General features: G+C 41.3%; 1 protein-coding gene across 1 annotated transcript in view; it reads left to right on the plus strand.

The window, feature by feature from the left end:
• Ppp1r9a (protein phosphatase 1 regulatory subunit 9A) overlaps positions 1-20118 on the plus strand; it is a 255286-nt gene that overhangs the window by 179145 nt on the left and 56023 nt on the right. Inside the window, exon 8 of the mRNA XM_029478162.1 lies at positions 14358-14513. Within this exon, the coding sequence (XP_029334022.1) occupies positions 14358-14513 (156 nt within the window). The remainder of the gene's footprint in view (positions 1-14357; positions 14514-20118) is intronic.

Genomic DNA, 20118 nt, shown 5'->3' on the forward strand with positions numbered 1-20118 from the left:
GACCTTCGGAAGAGCAGTCGGGTGCTCTTACCCACTGAGCCATCTCACCAGCCCAAAATGATTTTTTTTGTGTGTGTGAGCAATAAAGAATGTATAGTCATCTGAGCAAGGACTCATGTTCAGACCTCTGTATGGCAGCTGTGTGGCTGCCTGAATAACTGCTCCAGTCCTTTGAAACTGATATGCATGCTACCACACTGATTTATCATGTTCCTGATTCTGAAGGGATTTAAATGGCCATTTTACACAGATAAGGTTAACATAAAAGAAGGTTAAGTAGATCTCAAATACATAATTTAATAATTTAATTATAGCACCATTTTACAATTACCTTTAATGAGGAACAACTTCAATATTATAAAAAATATAGCAATTTAGTTTATTTAAGCTAACAGTTTGGTAAAAAAGCATTATCACCAGATGACATTTCAGGCCATTTCTGTTGCCCCTGATGGCTCCTTTGCAACTCCTTTCAGCTGGAATCACCATTCAGCTTCTGTGCTCACACTGTAGATTAATTTGGGCCATTCTAGTATATCATCTGAATAATAAATTCAGATGAAATAAATAATAATACATTCAAAATACTTGCTTATAATTTGTTCATTTTACCATTACATTTATCTTTAACACACAGTTATTCTGATTGGTATTGGTTTTAGTTATTGTAGACAAATGCTATCCATACTAAAATTTAAATGGCTAGTTGGACAATTGCAAAATACAGCTAGAATGCCATGGGCTATATCCCTATAGATGGAAATAATTCTGCCACGACATGGAGACCCCTGGTACCATAGCTTATTGCTAAGTAGCAAAGAAAAAACATTTTCTATGAGAAATTATCATCATGGCAGCTTAAATATATGTTGAGTTTCAGAAGAAATACAAGCACATCATTTTTGGGGTATGTTCACTTCTATCAAAGTCTAAAGGTTAATGTTTTGAGAAATAGAGTTTACAGTCCTAAGGTATGGAACTTAGGGAAGCAAAACAGCCTGTGCAACCAAGAGCATCAGGGGAAGCAGAGAGAGAGGAAGGAAGGCAGAGGATGAGGGACAGATAAGGAAATAGGGAGAAAGAAGAAAGATGCAGTAGGTCACTACCAAGGATACTGAGTCCCACATGCTCTCTCTTCAGACATGACAGCACATGTGTTGACAGTCACCACAATGTCAAAATCAGAAATGCAGTAAAACCTTGAGACTTTGTAATATATGCACATATTAGTTACAAACTCGCTCACAAAACCTAATAGTGAGAAGTGAAGCCTAAAAGCACATTAATATTATGTGAAAGGCACTTAGGCAGAATGTCATCAAATTGTGTCTGATGCTATACATCAAATGTTGTACATCCCAATTGGGCATAGTCAGGAATGCTCTGTCGTTTAACATTTCAAAATTGGCCAGTTTTTAATTCTTGACAGTATGAGAAAGCAAGAAGAAAAATAAATTGAAAAAGAAGAAATAAAACTATTACAGTTCCCAGATAATGATACTATTTGGAAAACTTGAGATGTACATTATTGAAAATAATACAAGGTTTTAGAAGGTCTTCTGAATACCTACTATTAAAATATAGCATGTATTTGAATGCCTACAAACAGGGAGGAAATTGTAAGTTTTAAAATCAGTAAAGATCAAAAAATAGTATAGAAGACCCGCAGAGAGGCAATTTTTATTGAAATGTGATAAACCAAGTGTGTGTAAGGCAAAGAAATTTTATCCATAAATTGAAGATTCAGAAGGTGGATTGAGTCGCTATTCTCCTCGTTCATCTGCACATCCAGTCCAGTTCTCGTGAAAGTCCAAAGCAATTTTCAATGACTTTGGTAAGCAGTTGTTAAAATGTATATTAAAGTACAATGCAATAAGACAACCCTTTCAAATGATTGCTAAAAACAAAAAAAAAAAAACAAAAAAACAAAAAAAAAACCATGAAATTTATATGATAAAAGCTGAAATTTAGATAGAAGAGCAAATGAGTAGCCAGAATAGCAAGGAACCTAGATCCAGCTGTGGGCATAGATACTCTTTAGTAGCTGGAAAATGATTGAAAACATGAGAGAGGATGCAAGCATCACTACATGGAAGAGAAAAGAGAAATCCACCTTCCATCTCATTTGTCTGTCTGTCCATCCTTTGGAGGTGGGTTGGCCAACCAAATATGAAGAGTAAGTCCAAACTGAGGGAGACAAGGGTGAGAGAAACATGCTGGAGAAGGACACCAACCGAACTTCTGTTTTAAAAGTAAACGTTCTGTGAAGGAAAGGACTGAGAAAAGGACAGCATCACTGTTAGTAACTAACATTTGCGGAAGGACGTCAAAACAGAAGCCCGAAACCCAAAGAAAGTATTGAAACTAGGTAACTGAGTCAATCTCAAAGACTATCTGTGGGTCCCTGGCATGAGTGGGCTTGCCACAAAATAAGCCTTGGTGGCAGAGAACTGTATTGCAGACTGCAAGGAAGTAGAGATGGAAAAGTGAAGTCAGTCTAGCTGAGACCGTGGAATTGATTTGAGTATTCTGAATTCAAGAACGATGCGAAGTTAGGGGAACTCTTAGTCTCCGTGCACAGGAGAATACACTGGCACAACAGCTTTCAAAAAGCAATTTGTTACTGCCAACCAAAATATGTTCAACAATTCTCTCTCTTGTTAAACAATAATATAGTCTTCTTACAGGAAACGTGTAGCATATCTGACACCTCAGCTAACGTGAGCATGAATGAATATCCTGTGGTGCACTCACAGAGCCGCAGTGTGTGAGCACTGAATCAGCTGCCCACTACTAGTGGAGTCTGAACTTGCTATTTGGGCACAAATGTGCACAGCAAAATACAGTATAAGCCCTTTGTTACAAAGTCCTGCCAAAATAGAGATATGTAATTAAAATAAAAATGTAGTTAAAATTAAAAGCAAACAGTGACAAAAATGATAATATTCTGACAAAATTCTGCACTGGGGTTAGTGACTGAAAAGTGGTCAGGAAGGCTCCTTCTGGACTGTGGTGTCTTGTCCTCTTGAATTAAATGTCATCTCAGTAGCTGGGGTTATGTCACTGTTCATTGTGCTGTGTTCATTTTATTTCACATATTGTCAACTTGATACTTTAGAAATGAAATCACTGTAGGCAGTATTGTATCTTTCACAATTATGTGGCTATAAAATGAATATAACATAGTTCTTAGTATTTGAGGACTTAGAAAGAAAGAAGGGTTAAAACTGTATCTCATTTTTACATTATGAAAACTTTATGGTGCTCCGTTGTTGTTGTTGTTGTTGTTATGATGTTGATGTTTATGTTAAGGACAAATCTCATTCTGTAGCCTAGGCTTACCTGGAACCCACTATGAAAACCAGGATGGCCCTGAACTAAGAAAAGTCTCCTTGCTAGACATTGCAAGTGATAAGACCATAGGTAGGAACTACCACTCCCAGAAGTCATGGTACTTCCTAAAATATGCAAATATCCTTGGCCAGTCCACTAACTCAGGATATATATTATATGGGGGCTTACATCTGTGGGCATTTATGGGAAGGTGCTGGACGCAATCAGATCCTGGGACATACTACTTAAAGCTTCAAGGATCACTGAGGTAAAGACCTTTGCATCTTTGCCTAATAGGCACTTGGCAAGGAATTGCTTCCAGAAAGTACATGAGATTCATGTGAGGACAGGAATGGAATTGCCTCTAGGGGAACAGAAGGGTGAGGTTCTCTTTGTCATTAGTATGTCTATACATTATGTATGTAAATTACATTGACAGCACTGGGGGTTCATTCTTGGTGCTGGTATGATCCTTTTATAATTGATAGCCTCCTATATGTTCATAATTGTACAAGTCAGCTTTAACACGAATTATAACCAAGCACATATTTTCTGAGGTTTGATTCATTGTGTGTCACAGAATTACTAAAGCAAGAGTAACATGTGTCCCTCTTGTAACCAGCTGTCTGGTTCTGCAGATTAAAATTTCAAGACAACACAAATACCTCAGCTCTTCCCACAGTTGCACTGGCATCAAAATAAGCACCTAATTGTTTCCTGATCAAGGAAAATGAAACCCAAGAAAAACTGCCAGTTTGAAATTGCAGAGTGCCATTTGGATTATAGAAGTCCGCTTTGGCTGTTGACTACTTACTGCACGTTCTCAGTGGGAAAACAGAGATCACGGGTTGTCTCTTGGCCTTGGAGTTGTTTATCAGAAACATAAAGACGAGTGGCATCTATCAAGTTGCCAATAGGAAGCATTTATTAAAATTGAACTAAAATTGAGTCATGGAACATACATTTTTGTCTCCCAAGATGCTTGCTATTTTTCTGTGTGCTTGCAAATACTATACACACACACACACACACACACACACACACACACACACACACACTATAGAAAATTTACATTGTTTTCGAGGCAACTTGTGAAAAGTCCAGTGGCCATAGTATAAGACAGTCTTTGCAGTGAGGACTTTGAGGGTGCAAGTGTGAATTTGGGGGCTTCGTCTCTAACGTTTTTACATGTATGTTGATTTTGTCTTCTGTTCTAGAGAGAACTGTAGCAATACAAGTGGTGTTGAAGAGGTAGAGTCTGTTTACTGTAGACTGGAGATGTAGGTGGTAGGCAGTGATGGTTGAAGTCCAGGTGAAAGGAGGTGGAGGAGTGCTGTGTGGGCTTTCTGTGATTGCCTGAGCTTTGGTGGGTTTTCCCATTAAGTTGAGCAATGTTGTTTTGTTCCTGTTAAAATAACTGAATTTTTCAAAAAAATTTTTTTCTCTTTTAAGTCTAAGCACCAGGAAGTGATTCTTTCAGCTCTCTCACATTAGTGTGGCATTTTTGTGGCTGCCCTTTGTATTTTCTCTTCAATTGTTTGCCAGCAAATGTTCAAGAAAGAGAGTCTTTCCTGCCAGACAGAGCAGGGGCAGCCATGCTCATATCAGTATATGCAAACCTCGCATTCTGCTGTCCCTACGAGTACAAAAATCATGCAGTCTTCTTCTTGTTGCCTTTACTTTGGGAAGTAAAGACCCAAGCAACCAGAACCAAAGTGATTGTTGTTTCAATCCTGTGGACACACATAGAGCTTAGAGGGAGGCGCTGAGCCCTATGTGAGGCTGTGTGAGCGTGAGAAGTATTGCAGTCATTGTGGTTGATTGCTAGGGCATCTTAACACTTCTGTTCACCAGGCAGATGATAAGTCAGGGCATAGAATGGTCAGTAAGGAAAAGGAGCGTCACTGGGTTGCCTGTTGACTCAGTTTCTCCCGAAGTCCATTAGGTCTGCCACGTGACTTTAGATTTCTCTCTAGAATGGGATCTTTATGTGGCTCTTAGCTGTCTGAAGGGAATGTCAGCACTACTGGGGAGATTTCTCCAAGACGGACAAACTCCCATGTATATCCCAAGATGGGTCTTTGGTTGTGTTTCTAGCCATGAGGGTAGAGAAGGAAATATTCTCAGCCTCATCACCCCTTTAACCCCCCTACTCTACCTTAAAGCAGATTTAAAGAGATTTTATCACCACAGTGGCATAGCAGCTTCCTGGGTGTGGATCCATTACAGTTCCTATGTGGATGGAAGAGTTAGGGCTTCTGAGTCAAAGATCTCGTTCGATAGGTAATGCCATTCATTATGGACTACCTTTGGAAGTATATTGGTTGTTTTGTGCTACCACACTCAAAACAAAATGTGCCTTGTGCATTCACTTGCTTTCTGCCTCCATAACTCTGATATCTCCTCTCCACCATCTTGGCCTCAGCTGATTTGTACATGATTACTAGTGAGGTTGCCTGCCCTTCTGTAGGAACCTCTGGATCTGCTAGGGGATGTTGAGGAGAGAGATGCTGAACCTTCCTCCTTCTGTGGATATTGGCTCGAAACGTGTCGTTTCACCTGGTCCCATGGTGGGAAGTATCACTTCAAGGGAGATCTTTTTGTAAGTTTTGTTTGTTTAGGGAAAGATGTTAGGTCATCTCTCCAAAGTGCTGCTACCCTTGTACACTTGGGGGAGAATTCCTGAGGGATCAGGGTCACTGATGGGTTTGTGTGCACCCTGTGGGCAGTTACTCCCACAGTGCAATCATTTAACTTGATGTGATCACTGGTGGCTCCTTGGTTCTGTACAGCTCTCAAATCAGCCTCTCCCTGGCAGGCTGGGGCTCAGGCTGTGCACAGTGAGATGGCAGCCTCACGACCCTGCGTGTGTATGTGTGTCAAAGGCACATGTTTCCATTCACTGGTACACCCTCCACTACTTGAGTTACTGATTTACGACAAATGGAAATATCAGTGCGCTGGGTTTCTAAGGTATATCCTGAGGGTTTACCAGGTTTCTTTATCTCAGCGCCTATGACGCAAAATTCTACAGGTTGGGCTATTGTGTGACTTAGAATTCTGTTCACAGTGGTCTTCTCCAGTGTTGTTAGACTCACATGATTCCCTTATTGTTTGTCTTGGTCACTTTGATCAGAGCACCCACGGGTGTGTCCTATCATGGGATAATCTGTCACATGCCATGAACTCTATAGAGACAAGAGGAGGAAGATGGCTGGGAACCAGCTTCTCCATACAGCTCTTTCCCATGATCCCTGTGAGCAAAGGCTTGATGGGGCTTTGTTTCAAATTAGCTTTTCAGAAATACCATACAGCCTAAAAGTGAATGTAGGTTGTGCCTCTTTTAGGGCAGTTCGAAGACTTGCTTATCTGACGCTGTTTAAAATTGGAGGCAGAGGCAGGCAGATTTCTGAGTTCGAAGCCAGCCTTGTCTACAGAGTGAGTTCCAGGACAGAGAAACCCTGTCTCAAAAAACAAAAACAAAAACATCGGAGTTTCCTAAGGCCAGAACCCTAGTAATCTACCTCTATTTGAAATCTGTATTCTTCTAGCAGTTCCCTGAACTTGAACTTCCTTTCTCAGCCATCTCTTAATTCTAGCCTTAATTTTAAACTGTTCAAAGCCATAAACTTCTGTTTCATTCCTGTTTAATAGTATCTTCGTATATTTTCTATTTTACTATAAAGAGAGAAAACAGTGAGGCAACCCCTTAGGCTGGGTTTGGAATCCTCTTTCTGAGATGATACTGTTTACTAGACATTCCCTGTGTCTCATTGAGAAGCTGATACTAACTCTGAACATTCTGCCATGTTTACAGCCTGCCTTCCAGGTTTCCTCTAACAATATGTTTAGGGTAGTTTAAACTAATCCATTCCTTAGAATCTATCTAGCCTTCGCCCACTGCCCACTTCTAAAGCCACATCCCTATTATTTTCTCTGCTTTGTTTTGAAAGCCTTCCTTCCTATGTGAATCCCCTTCCTCCTAAAACATCACCACCCACCAAAACATAGCAACTTAGAATAAGAAATGTCCCTACAGTACGCTGTGAGCTCGCTCATCTGGATCTTTCTAAGCTCACATCTGTCCCAAGGCCGACAGTAAGGTGTCAGCCAGAGCTGTGGCTATCTAAGCGCTCAGCTGGGAGAGGGTCTGCATCCAAACACACCCGCAGCTGTCGACAGGATGCAGAAGAGCCATTTCCAAGCTCCCTCGTGTGACTGTCGGCAAACTTCTGTTTCCTGCTGGCTGTTGGCCAGACATCCCAGGACCTTGTAATGTGGCCCCTTCCTGCTCAGAACCTGGACTCCTGCTTCCCAATAGTGAGGACACAGAGAACAAGCCAGGACAAAAGAGGCACAAGTCACACTTCCTGTAACTAAGTTAGTTACTTCCCTTGAATTTATCTTCAGCTGAATTGCTAGGTCCAGTCCACACTGGAGAGGAAGGATCCCAGTAGAGCACAGGAAGCAGTGTCACTGGGGGTCATTGTGCCACTGAGACACCATGGCCAAATAAAATAAAATAAAATAAAATAAAATAAAATAAAATAAAATAAAATAAAATAAAAGAGTGGCCTTGGTTTTGAGTATGCCTTCTATCTTGGGTAGGTACAAACTAAAGAAAACATTAAAATCCAAAGCTAATTAATGAAGTAGCAAAATTGATACAGGGTATTGAAGAAAGGAAACATGAATTTGAGTAGTTGGAAGAGATTTTACTTAAAGATCTCTAGTTAAAATTGCTATAATAATAATTTATCAGCAGTGTGCTAGGTGAATGAACTGAGCTCATGAAGAACCCATGGCTATCTGAAGAATCTAGGTATTTACACACTTCTCTACTGAAGGGCTGGATAGATGGCTCATCAGTTAGGCACTCTGCCTGCTTGTGCAGAGATCTAGGTTCTCAGGACCCACGTTGGGTGCACCAAGGGCGAATCCTACGCCTTTATCCTCCAAGGATATCAACAGTCATGTGCATGCACCCCTGCATAAACACACACTTACACATAACTTAAAATAGTAAAACTAGAACCTTTAATAACATGTTTCTCTTCTTGGAGACTAGGTACTGAAAAAGGATATGTAAACCAACAAGCATTCTCTGAAATCAAGTTTGAGATGCCATAAACAGGTAAAAACATGCACACATCTGAATGTGCTCAGGCACACAGATGTCATGCACAGGCTCTCTGTCTCTTGCCATGTGATCCACTGAACCAGCTCACAGCTCTGTCTGCTGGTAAGGAGATTACTATCATATGTGGTTCCTCAACTTTGACCTTCGAGAACTGTGAGCTGAAACAACCCTCTCTCTAAAGTTCAGACAACCAAGCTCACAAACCCGATACATTTTAAGTGACTTAGTAAAGGGTAAAGTGATGAATATCACACTGGAGATTTGTGTAATTAGTTCCTTGAGTCCCCTTAATAGACAATGACATTGAAATCTTTCAACTTTTCTCTTGGCCTCAGGCTTTTCTGGAGACCTGCTCTCTCTAGTCCCAAAGAAGTGCTTTTGTTGTAATACTCTGTAGTTGTCCTGTCCAAACAAGAGGGGGAAGATAGTCCTAGTGAGAAGGCTCACAGTCTGTAAGTGTGTCCTTGCCTGGGGTAGAGCCCTGAGTGTGTCACTCATGTGTGCTGTTAGAACAGTCTCAGAGGAAAGTGCTTCACAGCTCTGCAGATAATGTTTAGAATCTTAGGTGGCTCAACATTCCAAAACTAGGCCATACAGCGCCACTGACCCAGCTTGGAAAAAGAGATGTTCTTTGTGGGGAAGATGCTTTTTGCTAGAATCTTGTGGATGGAGAATGTGTTTAACTGTACTTCACACTGAAAATTCGAGCTAGCATCAGTGCCTTGTCTGAGGTCTTGCTCTATAGACAGAGTTGTCCTCTATTTTCTCTCAGAACTAAGTCTGAGAATATATGTAACGGGATTCAAATTCAGTAAACAAATTCCCACAAACTGCATAATTAAGGCTATTTTTATGATTAGCACCACTTAGTGTCCCAGAATTCACCAGAGTAAACATTGCTACAGCAAAAATGACTGCAAATGGTTGAGCCTAGCAAGAGAAAATCCCCAGTAGGGCCATTTCGGCCTCAGCTGCAGCTGTGCTTAACGGTATTTCATACTGGAAAGCTGAGATTAACAGGAAAATCAGGCTCTGCCATGGTGTGCAGATGTGGCTGCAACTGTCTTAATTTATTCAGCAAACATTTGTTCAGGGCCTCCTGCATGCCAAACTGGCCGCTGGGATTCCAGGGATAAATTGTACCTGGCACAGTTAAGGAACTTCCATTTGATGGGAAAAGGCAGATGTGAGTGAGAGTTGGAGGTGTGCACTGGGCCAAAGGACAGGGAACAACAGCCTCACTTCACAGGGTATGCGTGGATAGGCATCGTGGACCATGCTAATGGATGGTGGAGAGGCTGTGGACACTGAGGCACAGGACTTTGCTTGAGTTTGATATAACTTGCTCCACACTTGTAACACAAGAAAAGGAGTCAGTTTAGGAAAGGAATGTCTTATGTCAAAATACTGATAAAGGATGTATGCATGGAGACCTAAGGAATCTCAGTTACAAGGCAACAGCTGGGTGAACGTGTGCTTACCAGATAGAGGCTTGCGGAGGCTTCAGGCTGTGGCACCACTGCAATGTTGGCACCAACAACACCAATCACAAACATCAGCTCTTTTGACTATCTGTTATGTGTCATTCTGTTAAATGCTTTCCGGGCACCATGTCATTTAACAGTGACATCTTGTCTTGGTAAGGAACTATTTTTTGTTTGTTATCTTTTGCTTTTCACTTGACAGGTGAAAAGATCAAAATTTTGATCTAGAGGGTTCCTTCAAATCTCAGAGGCAGCATTTGAACTCAGATCATTGGTCCCCACTTTGCCAGTGTCCTATAATTGAAAGCTTATGTTTCTTCAGTAAAACATAGGCTGATGCATACAGGTCCTGTGTGTGCTGCAGGCTTTAATATGTCTGCATGCCCGTTTTCCTACCAACTAGGAGGTGACTTTACCAAAAGATGCTGCCTGACGGGATCATTTAATAAAATGTTTCTGTCCCAGTGCATGCATGTTTTAAGGAAGTGTGAGAAGCAGAGGTCAAGGTGGGATGGTTCGGGAGATTGGGGAGACTCGAGATCAACAAGGTTACTGTGAGAAGAATATCTCAGAACCCTGGAGGCATCAGACACCTTTCTTCCCTTGCAGAAAATGAAATTTCATTCTTTTTAAGAACTCTGAAATAATTTTTAGTGATTATATGTCTGGGTGTTGTTTTTGCAAGAAAAAAGCATGGAACACCAGTCAACAGGTCCTAAAGCCCGGTAGAAGACTTCTCCTCGTACTGAACATGTCTAAGACTTAAGGGAAAGTCAGATGACATAGAAGGACTTTCAGAATCCCTCTCATAATCCCCTAAGCACAGCTGCTCCTGTTTCCCCGTCCTTCCAAGGAGCCCTCCTCCTTCCCCTTAGTTTTGCCCTTCTTTCTCAAGATGCACATGCTTTGAGAAAAACAATGACAGGAACTTCAGATCCCAGTAGACACATGCGCATGACTTCAAAGTGGATTAAATGATAGTCAAAGCTGTAGGTGATAGTCTCAATGCAGCAGGATCATGTAAAATCTTTACATTTGAGGAGATGGTAAAGAAGTATCTTCTTGATGTTTTGCTCCCCCCTTATAGAGTTTGTTTCTGTAGACTGGCAGTGCTGTAGCATAAGATCGTGGGTTTAGGGGATCTGCTATGTCATAGTGTCAACAACATTATTAATAACCCTTGGGTGAACTCGCTGAGTCCATTTCTCCAAATTAAGATGGTATATTCAGACCCGGTCATCTGGTTGCCAAATGTATACTCCTGGGCCAACATTAGGTTTCTAATGTAGTATTCTTTACTCCACAATCTTTTAACAGAACCATCAAAAAGAAAAAGGTATTAATGAACAAGTTAACAGACCCTAGAGAGGGATGCTCAGTGCCTGTCAGTCTTCATCCCAAGAACTGTCCTTGCCACATCTGAAATAGATCACATAGGGAGGGGAAGAATGCCAAGAATCCAGCTGTTTTAAAGATTTTAAATTTTGTCAGCTGAAAACGAGCTGGTTACTAGGGGACTAGGTGGTAGCAGCAGGTGTCTGTGGAGCTCTTTGTTGGGAAGGGGCATTGTGTCACTTTCTCCATCTTTGTCTACAAATAGCAGATTTGGCCTAACTTTGGGGTTTACGACTTTGGGGCTAATCATTTGTTTCATATCATTTATTTTACTTGCAGAGTAACCATAAAAATAACTAAGATTCTCAGTACAGATAAAGGAGTCAGAAGAATGCCTAGTCTTCGTCTACCAAATGTGACTTTGTCAATCCAGATGTTTATGGTGTTCAGTAGTAGCTGCCTTCTTTACTCAACGCTCCCGAAGGTGAAAATTTCAAATGATCTGTGAGAGGGAGTGATTACACAAAGTTTTGTAAGACCCACACTCTTTAGTGCTTATAATTAATAAGCAAGGCAGTGAAGGGGACTCAAGACAGTGAAAGGCCCACTTCATCTTCAGGATGCTTGTAAGGTTGAGTGGAAAAAGAAAACCCTAGCAAATGGAAAGATGGGAGGAGAAGTAATTTCAGCAGAGTTGGCAATAATTTGGATTTGTGGAAGAGAGGAAGCTGGGGAAATAAAACTAAAAGAATCTAGGATTCTTACTAACATTTTTGCAGAGATAACTAGGATGTCTAGCAACCTATATCCAAACCTCGTGTCATGGGTAAGGACGTAAAACGTCCTTACAGTCTTGGTCCTGATATCTGAGGGATGCTACCTGTAATCGACAAGCTACATTGTTCAGCTGGGTTCCAGGGTTGGAGTTGGGATACTTGTAATGGTACTTAAAGTGGACCCAAGCATGTCCTTTCATGTGACATTGTAACTTGGCACCGTGATCTACAAAGTTCATGCTCAAGAAATATGAAATTGGATTAACAAGAAAAGAATCTCAAAAGAAAACTCACAATAGTTTAAGCTTAAGATTTTGCATTGACCATTTGTATAGCTGTCCTCAGCCTGCCTGTGGCTTGGGCAGGAAGTCACAGCTTAGACATGCCTGGTAGACATTTGAGGCTCGTGTCTAAAGAGTCCTAGATTTATAGACAATAAAGTGCTATATATATATGTTCAAAACAAATGAGTCCCTAATACCAACCTCTTTTCCTTCCAGTCAACATGTGTTTGATTTTACTTGAACGAGAACGTGGGGAGAGCGCCCAACTCTCCAGTCGCCAGTGTGAAAGCGTACTGTTCTACATGAAGGACCCTAACCTTATATCTGTAGACAAATGCTGCAAGGTTGTGGTCCCTGTGTTACTAGCTTCTGTGTATGGAAGAAGAGTCCAGCAGATGCTGAGGCTGTGTCACTGTCAGTGCCCACAGGTTTCTTAGTCAACACTGTCTACTTCTGGGCTCCTTAACTAGAGAAATGCTGAGGCACTAGGAAAGAAATCAGAGCACAGTTTTAAAGTTATAGAGAAAGAAATTTGTGCTGTTGACAAAATTGCAAATTCTTATGTTTGGAAAGAAGTTTGAAGGCTATTAACTGATGGCATTCCAGATTAGGAAGGGTCCCTTGGAGGCGAATGACTAGATTTCCTTCATGCCAAGCACAGGTAAAAGGGTGGAACACATCTCCACAGCGGCAAGGTGAGTGTAGCATCCAGGAAAGGAGGAGGGGCAGTCAGAAGCCAAGGCTGGTTAATCCTCGGAATCCATCACCCCATTGTTGATGAAGGCTTGCATGAAGGTATTGTGAGTCCCTATCTTCACTTGATATGTTGAAGAGCTACATCCCTGAAGGAGCAGGGATGAATTCAATGAACTTCGCCTTTTTAACCCACAGAATCAGTGATTTATCCTCAAGTTACATAAGGTAAAAATGTCAGGCAATTATTTTGAGTTATAGCCTCATAGGCTGGCGCTGCCGAGAGGAGTTACTTTCCAATAATGTTGAGGACGTCGGTAACAAAGGCACACATTTACTTCAGAGGTCATGAACTCGAATACCTACAGGCCCCTGCTCGCCTTAACAGCAGGACAACACCAGGTCGCAGACTTCTGAGCTGGAGACTGAATGCTGGGTGTGCATTGCCACTGTAGCAGACATGGTCTCATGATGTGCTCAGACCTTGGGCTGTCTGAGAAAAAGCTGTCTAAAGCTTAGATGCTTTTTTTTTCAGGTTACAAAAGATAGTTTTTTCACAGTCCTCTGCAGGTCTAGCACAGCACTTGTGTAGTTAGAAGCCCCGGGTTAACCTTTAGCTTATCAGTTCATTGCCTCTGTAATTAACAAACAAAACACAAGTGATTGAACTCTGTAGCTGACAAGAGTCAATTTGCTAAGCTTTTGAAGTCTTCATTAAGACTTTGCTGGCTCTGTGAAGTGTTGACCTCTGATTCCTTCCTCCTTGCACCTGATATTGTATTGCTTATTGACACAGGAAGTAGGAGTTTCAAGACATTCCTTGTATTTTAGGCTATTGGGGTGACTCAGAAGGAAAAGGTGTCTGCTGCCAGGCCTGATGATCTGAGTTCAGTCCCTGGACCCCACATGGTAGAAGGAGAGAACAGACTCTCACAGATTGCTCCCTGACCTCTGCATATGTGCTATGGCATGTGTACGCCTACACACGTGTACCCACACATAAATAAATGTAACAAAGAAGGCATTCATTCCCTTTAGCGACGTGGTCTTACTTAGTGAGGCTGTGTGAGAAACAGCTCTTTCTGCTGCTTCCGCTCACTTTTAAAGTGCACTTGTCTGTATGGTCTACACTGGGTAATTTGGATCTTCGCACTAACATCTGTTTATAACGTCGGGTGCATGAGGCATGCTGGATTTAAACCTTAACACTCTCACCATTTGGTGAAATGCTTTTCTCTTATAAAAAATTGGTTTACTAACATCTCTGTGTAGGATAAGGATGGTTGTATCTTTGCGTTCCCCTTCTTTTCAGACTGGAGAGTATGCCACTGATGAAGAAGAGGATGAGGGCGGGCCTATTCTTCCTAGTGGTGACGTGGCCATTGAGGTCTTTGAGCTGCCTGAGAACGAGGACATGTTTTCCCCATCTGACCTGGACACAAGCAAGCTCAGTCACAAGTTCAAAGAGGTGAGCACTGGCCCGCACGACCTTTGCCTAGACCTGCTCCTTGGGTCGTTCGTTACGTATGATTTTGTTTGTAGATTGAGTGAAGAATTGTCTCTTTTTGGAATAAGACTCTGATCTTAAATTTGAGAAAACAAGTTTAGCAGATTGCATTCTACTATAACCAACTTCAGTGTTTGTCACCTGTCACCGTGGTAGTTTGTAACTTCAGGCATCATTTCAAGATAGTTCAAGTTCGTATATTATTTGTTACTTTTACAGATGCTCTAGTTCCTGGTCACAGCCTCGTTCCTCTAGGGCAGTCATTTTTCTAAAAAGTTCTTTTTCTTTCTTTTCTTGAAGTAGGCAGATATCTAGTAAGAATGAAATGCCTAAAGAGCTCCAAAGAACAGTTCAGTGAGCAGACGCTGAACTGTTCATAGAGCCGCCACAGAGTGGTGACCTGTCTGAGGAATGGTGATAGCTGGAAGCCATCCTCCTCCTCTGGCCTAAAGAAGCCGTTCAGTACCTATGGCTTTGCAGGATGCAGCCCTGGTGGAAATTGCTTCCGGGGCACTGTGATGGATACCTTGTCCCTCCCATGCCCTCTCCCTCCTGCTTAGTCCCCCGTTATGAGAGACAAGGAGGTAGGCTAGGCTATTGGGGACTGAAGAGATCAGTCTCCTGATATAGAGAGCCATTGAAAGAAAAAAGAGACAGAGACAGACAGACAGAGAGAGAGAGAGAGAGAGAGAGAGAGAGAGAGAGAGAGAGAGAGAAGGAAGGAAAAGCAGGCTGGGTAACCCCTTTGGTATGTGAACAGAGAACCAGACCGACTTTCCCCTCCAAGGCTGGTGTTACACGATCCTTAGTTACATTAAGTAAAAAGCCCTATTTTATCACCATATCCAGTCTTACTTTGGGCCTACTCTATTTTCCTACTAAATTCTGTGGTCATGATTCTTCCACAGACTGTGTGTCTTTGGACAGTTCCTGTCAGCTAGCTAGCAGTTAAGTACTCACTAAATACTTGGCACTGGCATCGGGGCGTGTTCTGAGGATTTGTTGCATAGTGCACCTAACTTGATTTCTTCACATGAATGACATCCTGCTGAGCACTTTCCACAGACAAACTTGTCTGACCGATGGCTTAAAGAAGAACTGTTTTAACTTTTTCAATCTTTTAAAAACAAGTTTGTGCATGTCCAGCATGTCTCTCGATCATAATCACCCATCCCACCCCCCACCCCCCGCCACTACCCTCAGTCAGCACCCAGTTCTGTGTGTCCACCATGATTTCATGGCCTCTCCCGTGGGGCCCCAGGAACCTGCACAATCTGGTTGGCACCTAGCCGCAGCAGCCGTGGACACCAGTGTGACAGCTCGGTCCTATCCAGGTGACAGCATTTTACAACACACCTCTGGCTCTTATTTCCTTCTGCCCCTTCTCCCCTTCTTCCTCAGTGTGCCCTGAGCCCATTTGTTAGGTGGGTAGAGATTCCCCATGTGGGGATTCATAATCACTAATTTTCTTTTTCTTTTTCTTGCACTGGGAACCAACCTAGGGCTTTGGGTAGTGGTCATGTGCTCCACCACTGACGTCTATCTCTCTAGCCTACGCTTCTCATTTTAAAATTTGCTCTATTCTCAGCTTATTATGGGGTGCTTGAATTATTTTGCTAGTTACCTCTGAAGTTAATTTTGTTGTTTGTAATCAAATTAATAAGCTGATATGTGGGGAACAGCATCTTCTCATACTAGCAATCTCTTAATTGAAGTTTGTAAGTATATCTACTGAAAGTGTTTTCTCTGACCTCTCAGAAGGCACATATACCTTTGTTTGTTGCATAAATGCCAAGCTATAAGAATTAAAGACATGATCAACTAACTAAAAGCAATTTCAAAGATTGGGTTAGACTCAGAAGGAGTTGAGTAATCTTCCGCATTTTTTTTCAATCATGGCATCACTGTGGCTTAATGATTTCTGAACATAGGAGTTTCTGTTTCTGAAATTCTGTCATTGTTGAGTAATAGAGTGTACATTTTGGAGAAAGCTTTTTTTTTTTTTTTCTGAGACAGGGTTTCTCTGTATAGTGGAGAAAGAATTTTATTCATTTGAAATTTCATATTAATAATGTTTATTCTTTGACAATTTCATATGTGCGTGTAATGCATTCTGGTTACTTCTCCCACCCTCACACTGATTTCCCATCAACCTCCCCTCCCCCCAGATTATCTTACTCCTTACAAATATCTTCCCTATATTCACTAATTGTGTTTTGTTTTGTGTCCCAAGGGATTTAGTTAGGGCTCTCTGTGACTCTAACTGAGAACTAGCCATGGAGCCTTGCTTGCTCACCAGTGTGTCTTTAAGCTGTATATTCTGGCTGCCCCAGAATCTGTTAGGTGGCATTAGGCCAGCAGTAACTGGCAGGGCTGGGCTGGGAGCCCCTCTCCGTTCGAGGCTGACTGTGCTGACCTGTCAGTCTCCAGAGGCATCAGTGTTACTGCCTGCCTCCTACCCATCCCTATCCTTCTGTCACTAGGGTTTTATATACATAGATACTTTATGCCCGTTGTTAGCTGCACTTACCCTAGGATTGCTACAGTAATTTGATCCTTGTAATGTTCTGCTCTCACATGATACAGTTTGCCCCAATTCTATTTTGGTTAATAGTAAAACTTAAAACGGGGTTTCTTTTGCCTTGCATTTCTTTCATGGTGTCTGAATTTCTTTTCTTTTTTTTTTTTCTTTTTCTTTTTCTTTTTCTTTTGAGACAGGGTTTCTCTGTGTAGCCCTGGCTGTCCTGGAACTCACTCTGTAGACCAGGTTGGCCTCGAACTCAGAAATCCACCTGCCTCTGCCTCCCAAGTGCTGGGATTAAAGGTGTGCACCACCACTGCCTGGTCTGAATTTCTATTTATTTATTTATTATATGTTTTATCCATTTCATAAATTTGATTCAAATGTTTTTCCTTTCAGTAGTCTATTCTTGAATCTTACTTTTTAATAAATTATTATGGGAGCCTTTGCAGTTAGTGAACATAGTCCCTTATGTTTATAGTTATCACTTTACTGTTAGAATCTTTGTCTGTCCTCTTGGCTTATGTGTTTCCTTTTCTCATATTTTCTTGTGTCTTTTTTATTTTTCTACCTATCATCAGAAATATCAAAATTTTACCTGTTGCCTAAAAGTTAATATTTGCTTTTCTCAGTAGTTTGACACAGTTGTTTTCCTATCAGTATAATATAGAAACCAGATCAGTATCTGTGCTGCTAATCATTAGTGAAATAATGGCTGTAGCATTATCTCCCGTGTCTCAGGAGTCTTGGGCACCATGTGTGCTGGCACGTGTGCCTGTCACAGTGTGATTACTTCCGGCTTCCCGCACCCTCCCCTTGCTGTGAGCACACTGTCACACTGTTAACTTACTCCGGTCTGCTGCTCCCTCCCTCCTGTCAGCACCAAAGGTTCCTGTCACATGGACCTGACTTGTTAGATAGCAGTCAGGAGGTCTTAGCTTCAGGGTGTGGAGCAGGCCGGCCTGACTTAGCAGGGTTATGTGGGAAAGGTGAGGTGCCACTTTCTGGTTGCTGGCATTCCCTGCCCTGTCTCCATATTTGCAACTCCAGGACCCCCCCCACACACACACACACACACACCTTGGCTGTTTTTAAAAACTTCCTTCACGAGCATTTCTTATTTTTAAATGGTAGCCTGAAGCACATCTGTGACGTTCTCTCTTAGGCAGATCCAAATTGCTTTCAAAGAAGAAGGTCGTGGCGTTTGTTAGTTTGCTATGTTGGGCCCAAACAAAAGTTTTCCCTTACCTCAGCCATCCCTGCCTGTATGCATTTATTAATACCGCCATCTCCTTTCCTGGGTGTGTTTACTTGTTCATGTGTCAGCTTCTTATAACTCAGCCTTAATTTATTGTCACACTTCCTTGTACTGGGCAGCAGTCAAGCGGGGTCTGTTTGGTGCTGTGCCTTTTGCCCGGCCCCCAGTTTATTAGCAGCCTTACTGACTTCACTTTGGAAACAATCTGTAACTTCCATTTTCCTTGTTTTATTTTTATTTTGACTTTAGTAACTGAAGAAATGATTTTATCAGTCTACCATTTTATTCTGTTGTGGTCAGATACTGAATTTTCAACTGATTTATTGGAAATGATGTTTTAATTGTAGGTTAATATGGATATTTGTGATTAGCTTGATACATCTTTATTGATTTTTCTTGAACCTATTTAGTAGAAAATTTATACCTCTATAATATTTGTTTTGTCTACTCGATGGAATGTTGAAAGCACATGAAATCTATCAATGACTTCCTTTTGCTTTTAGGTTATAATTTGATGTAAATATTTGACAGCCACTCTTGTTGTAGTATTAAGTGTGTGCCTATATCTAACAAAGCCAACTGAAAGATTTTCTTTTACTACACTTAACTATATACAATGTTAGACAATGTATCTCTTACAAAGAAAATTTCGTCAATTTGAATATGTAATATTATTGATGGTATTTATTACTATGCTTAACTCATTTTGTGCTTTGTGTTCCTTTTGTATTTGTTGGCTGTTACTCAGATTATCTTCAAGTCATTAGAATTTGTTCTTTTTACATAACTTTAAAAATTGAAGCAAATACCATTTGCATTCTCTGTATGAAGATGTTTGATTAAACCCTTGAGTTTTAAGAATAATGAACAATTAAAATTTGTTATAATTTTAAAACATTTCAGGTAGCTTTATAATATACTTGCAAATATTATATTCTTTTGTTTTTTCTTTAAAAACTTTATTTCCTATCCTATTTTAAAATTTTAATTTCTCAGTGTGTCTCTTGAGTAATTTGTTTGGTGTTTGTGGCAGACACAGGTTTTGTGAGGTTTTCATACCAAGAGTGATGTTCTAATCATTGTGCACCATTATAATTGGCGAGGCTTGACATTCTGTTCTTGGTTTTGTTTTACTGAAAATACTGCATGGCTAGCTTCATTGCTTTAAGCATATTTTTTAAAAAGGTCTGACACAGTCCGGAGAGAGGTGCTTCTCTTGTCTTCAGGCTGCAGCTAAGCTTTTGCCACAGTTTCTGAGCAGTGGGCTTCCTCTCTAACATCCCCTACCCAAGTATGAGGTGGAGGGGGGCAGCACTCTGAGCTACAGCCTGAGTCCCTCCTTCTAATTAATGACTGACTCTGGTTTGTGTTTGCAGCCCTTGATTCTCATTGTAGTCCATTATAAGCCTCTGTTTCAGTGGAGTTTGGTGTGTGTGTTTGTGTGTGTGTGTATTTTGTTTAATTTTGTGTTTTTGCTTAATTTTCTAAAAGCTATCATCTGAGCGTCTCGGGCTCCTGTCATCTGTTTTGTGTCATTAGATATTCCCTTAACTGCAGGTGCCATATGCCCTGTACCCCTTCTCTCACTGTGTGTTCTGCTGCCTTGTGAAGTGTTCAGCTTTCTCTACTGTGTGTTTTGCTTGTTAGTCTTTACTTTCACTTACCCTGGTGTCTCCAAGAGTAACTGTAAGATGATAACTGCACCCATGGACACATGGTGATAATTGCACCCATGGACACATGGTGAAAACTACACCCATGGACACATGGTTATAACTGCACCCATG

Source organism: Mus caroli, chromosome 6, assembly GCF_900094665.2.
Source record: "Mus caroli chromosome 6, CAROLI_EIJ_v1.1, whole genome shotgun sequence".
Taxonomy (NCBI): Eukaryota; Metazoa; Chordata; class Mammalia; order Rodentia; family Muridae; genus Mus; species Mus caroli.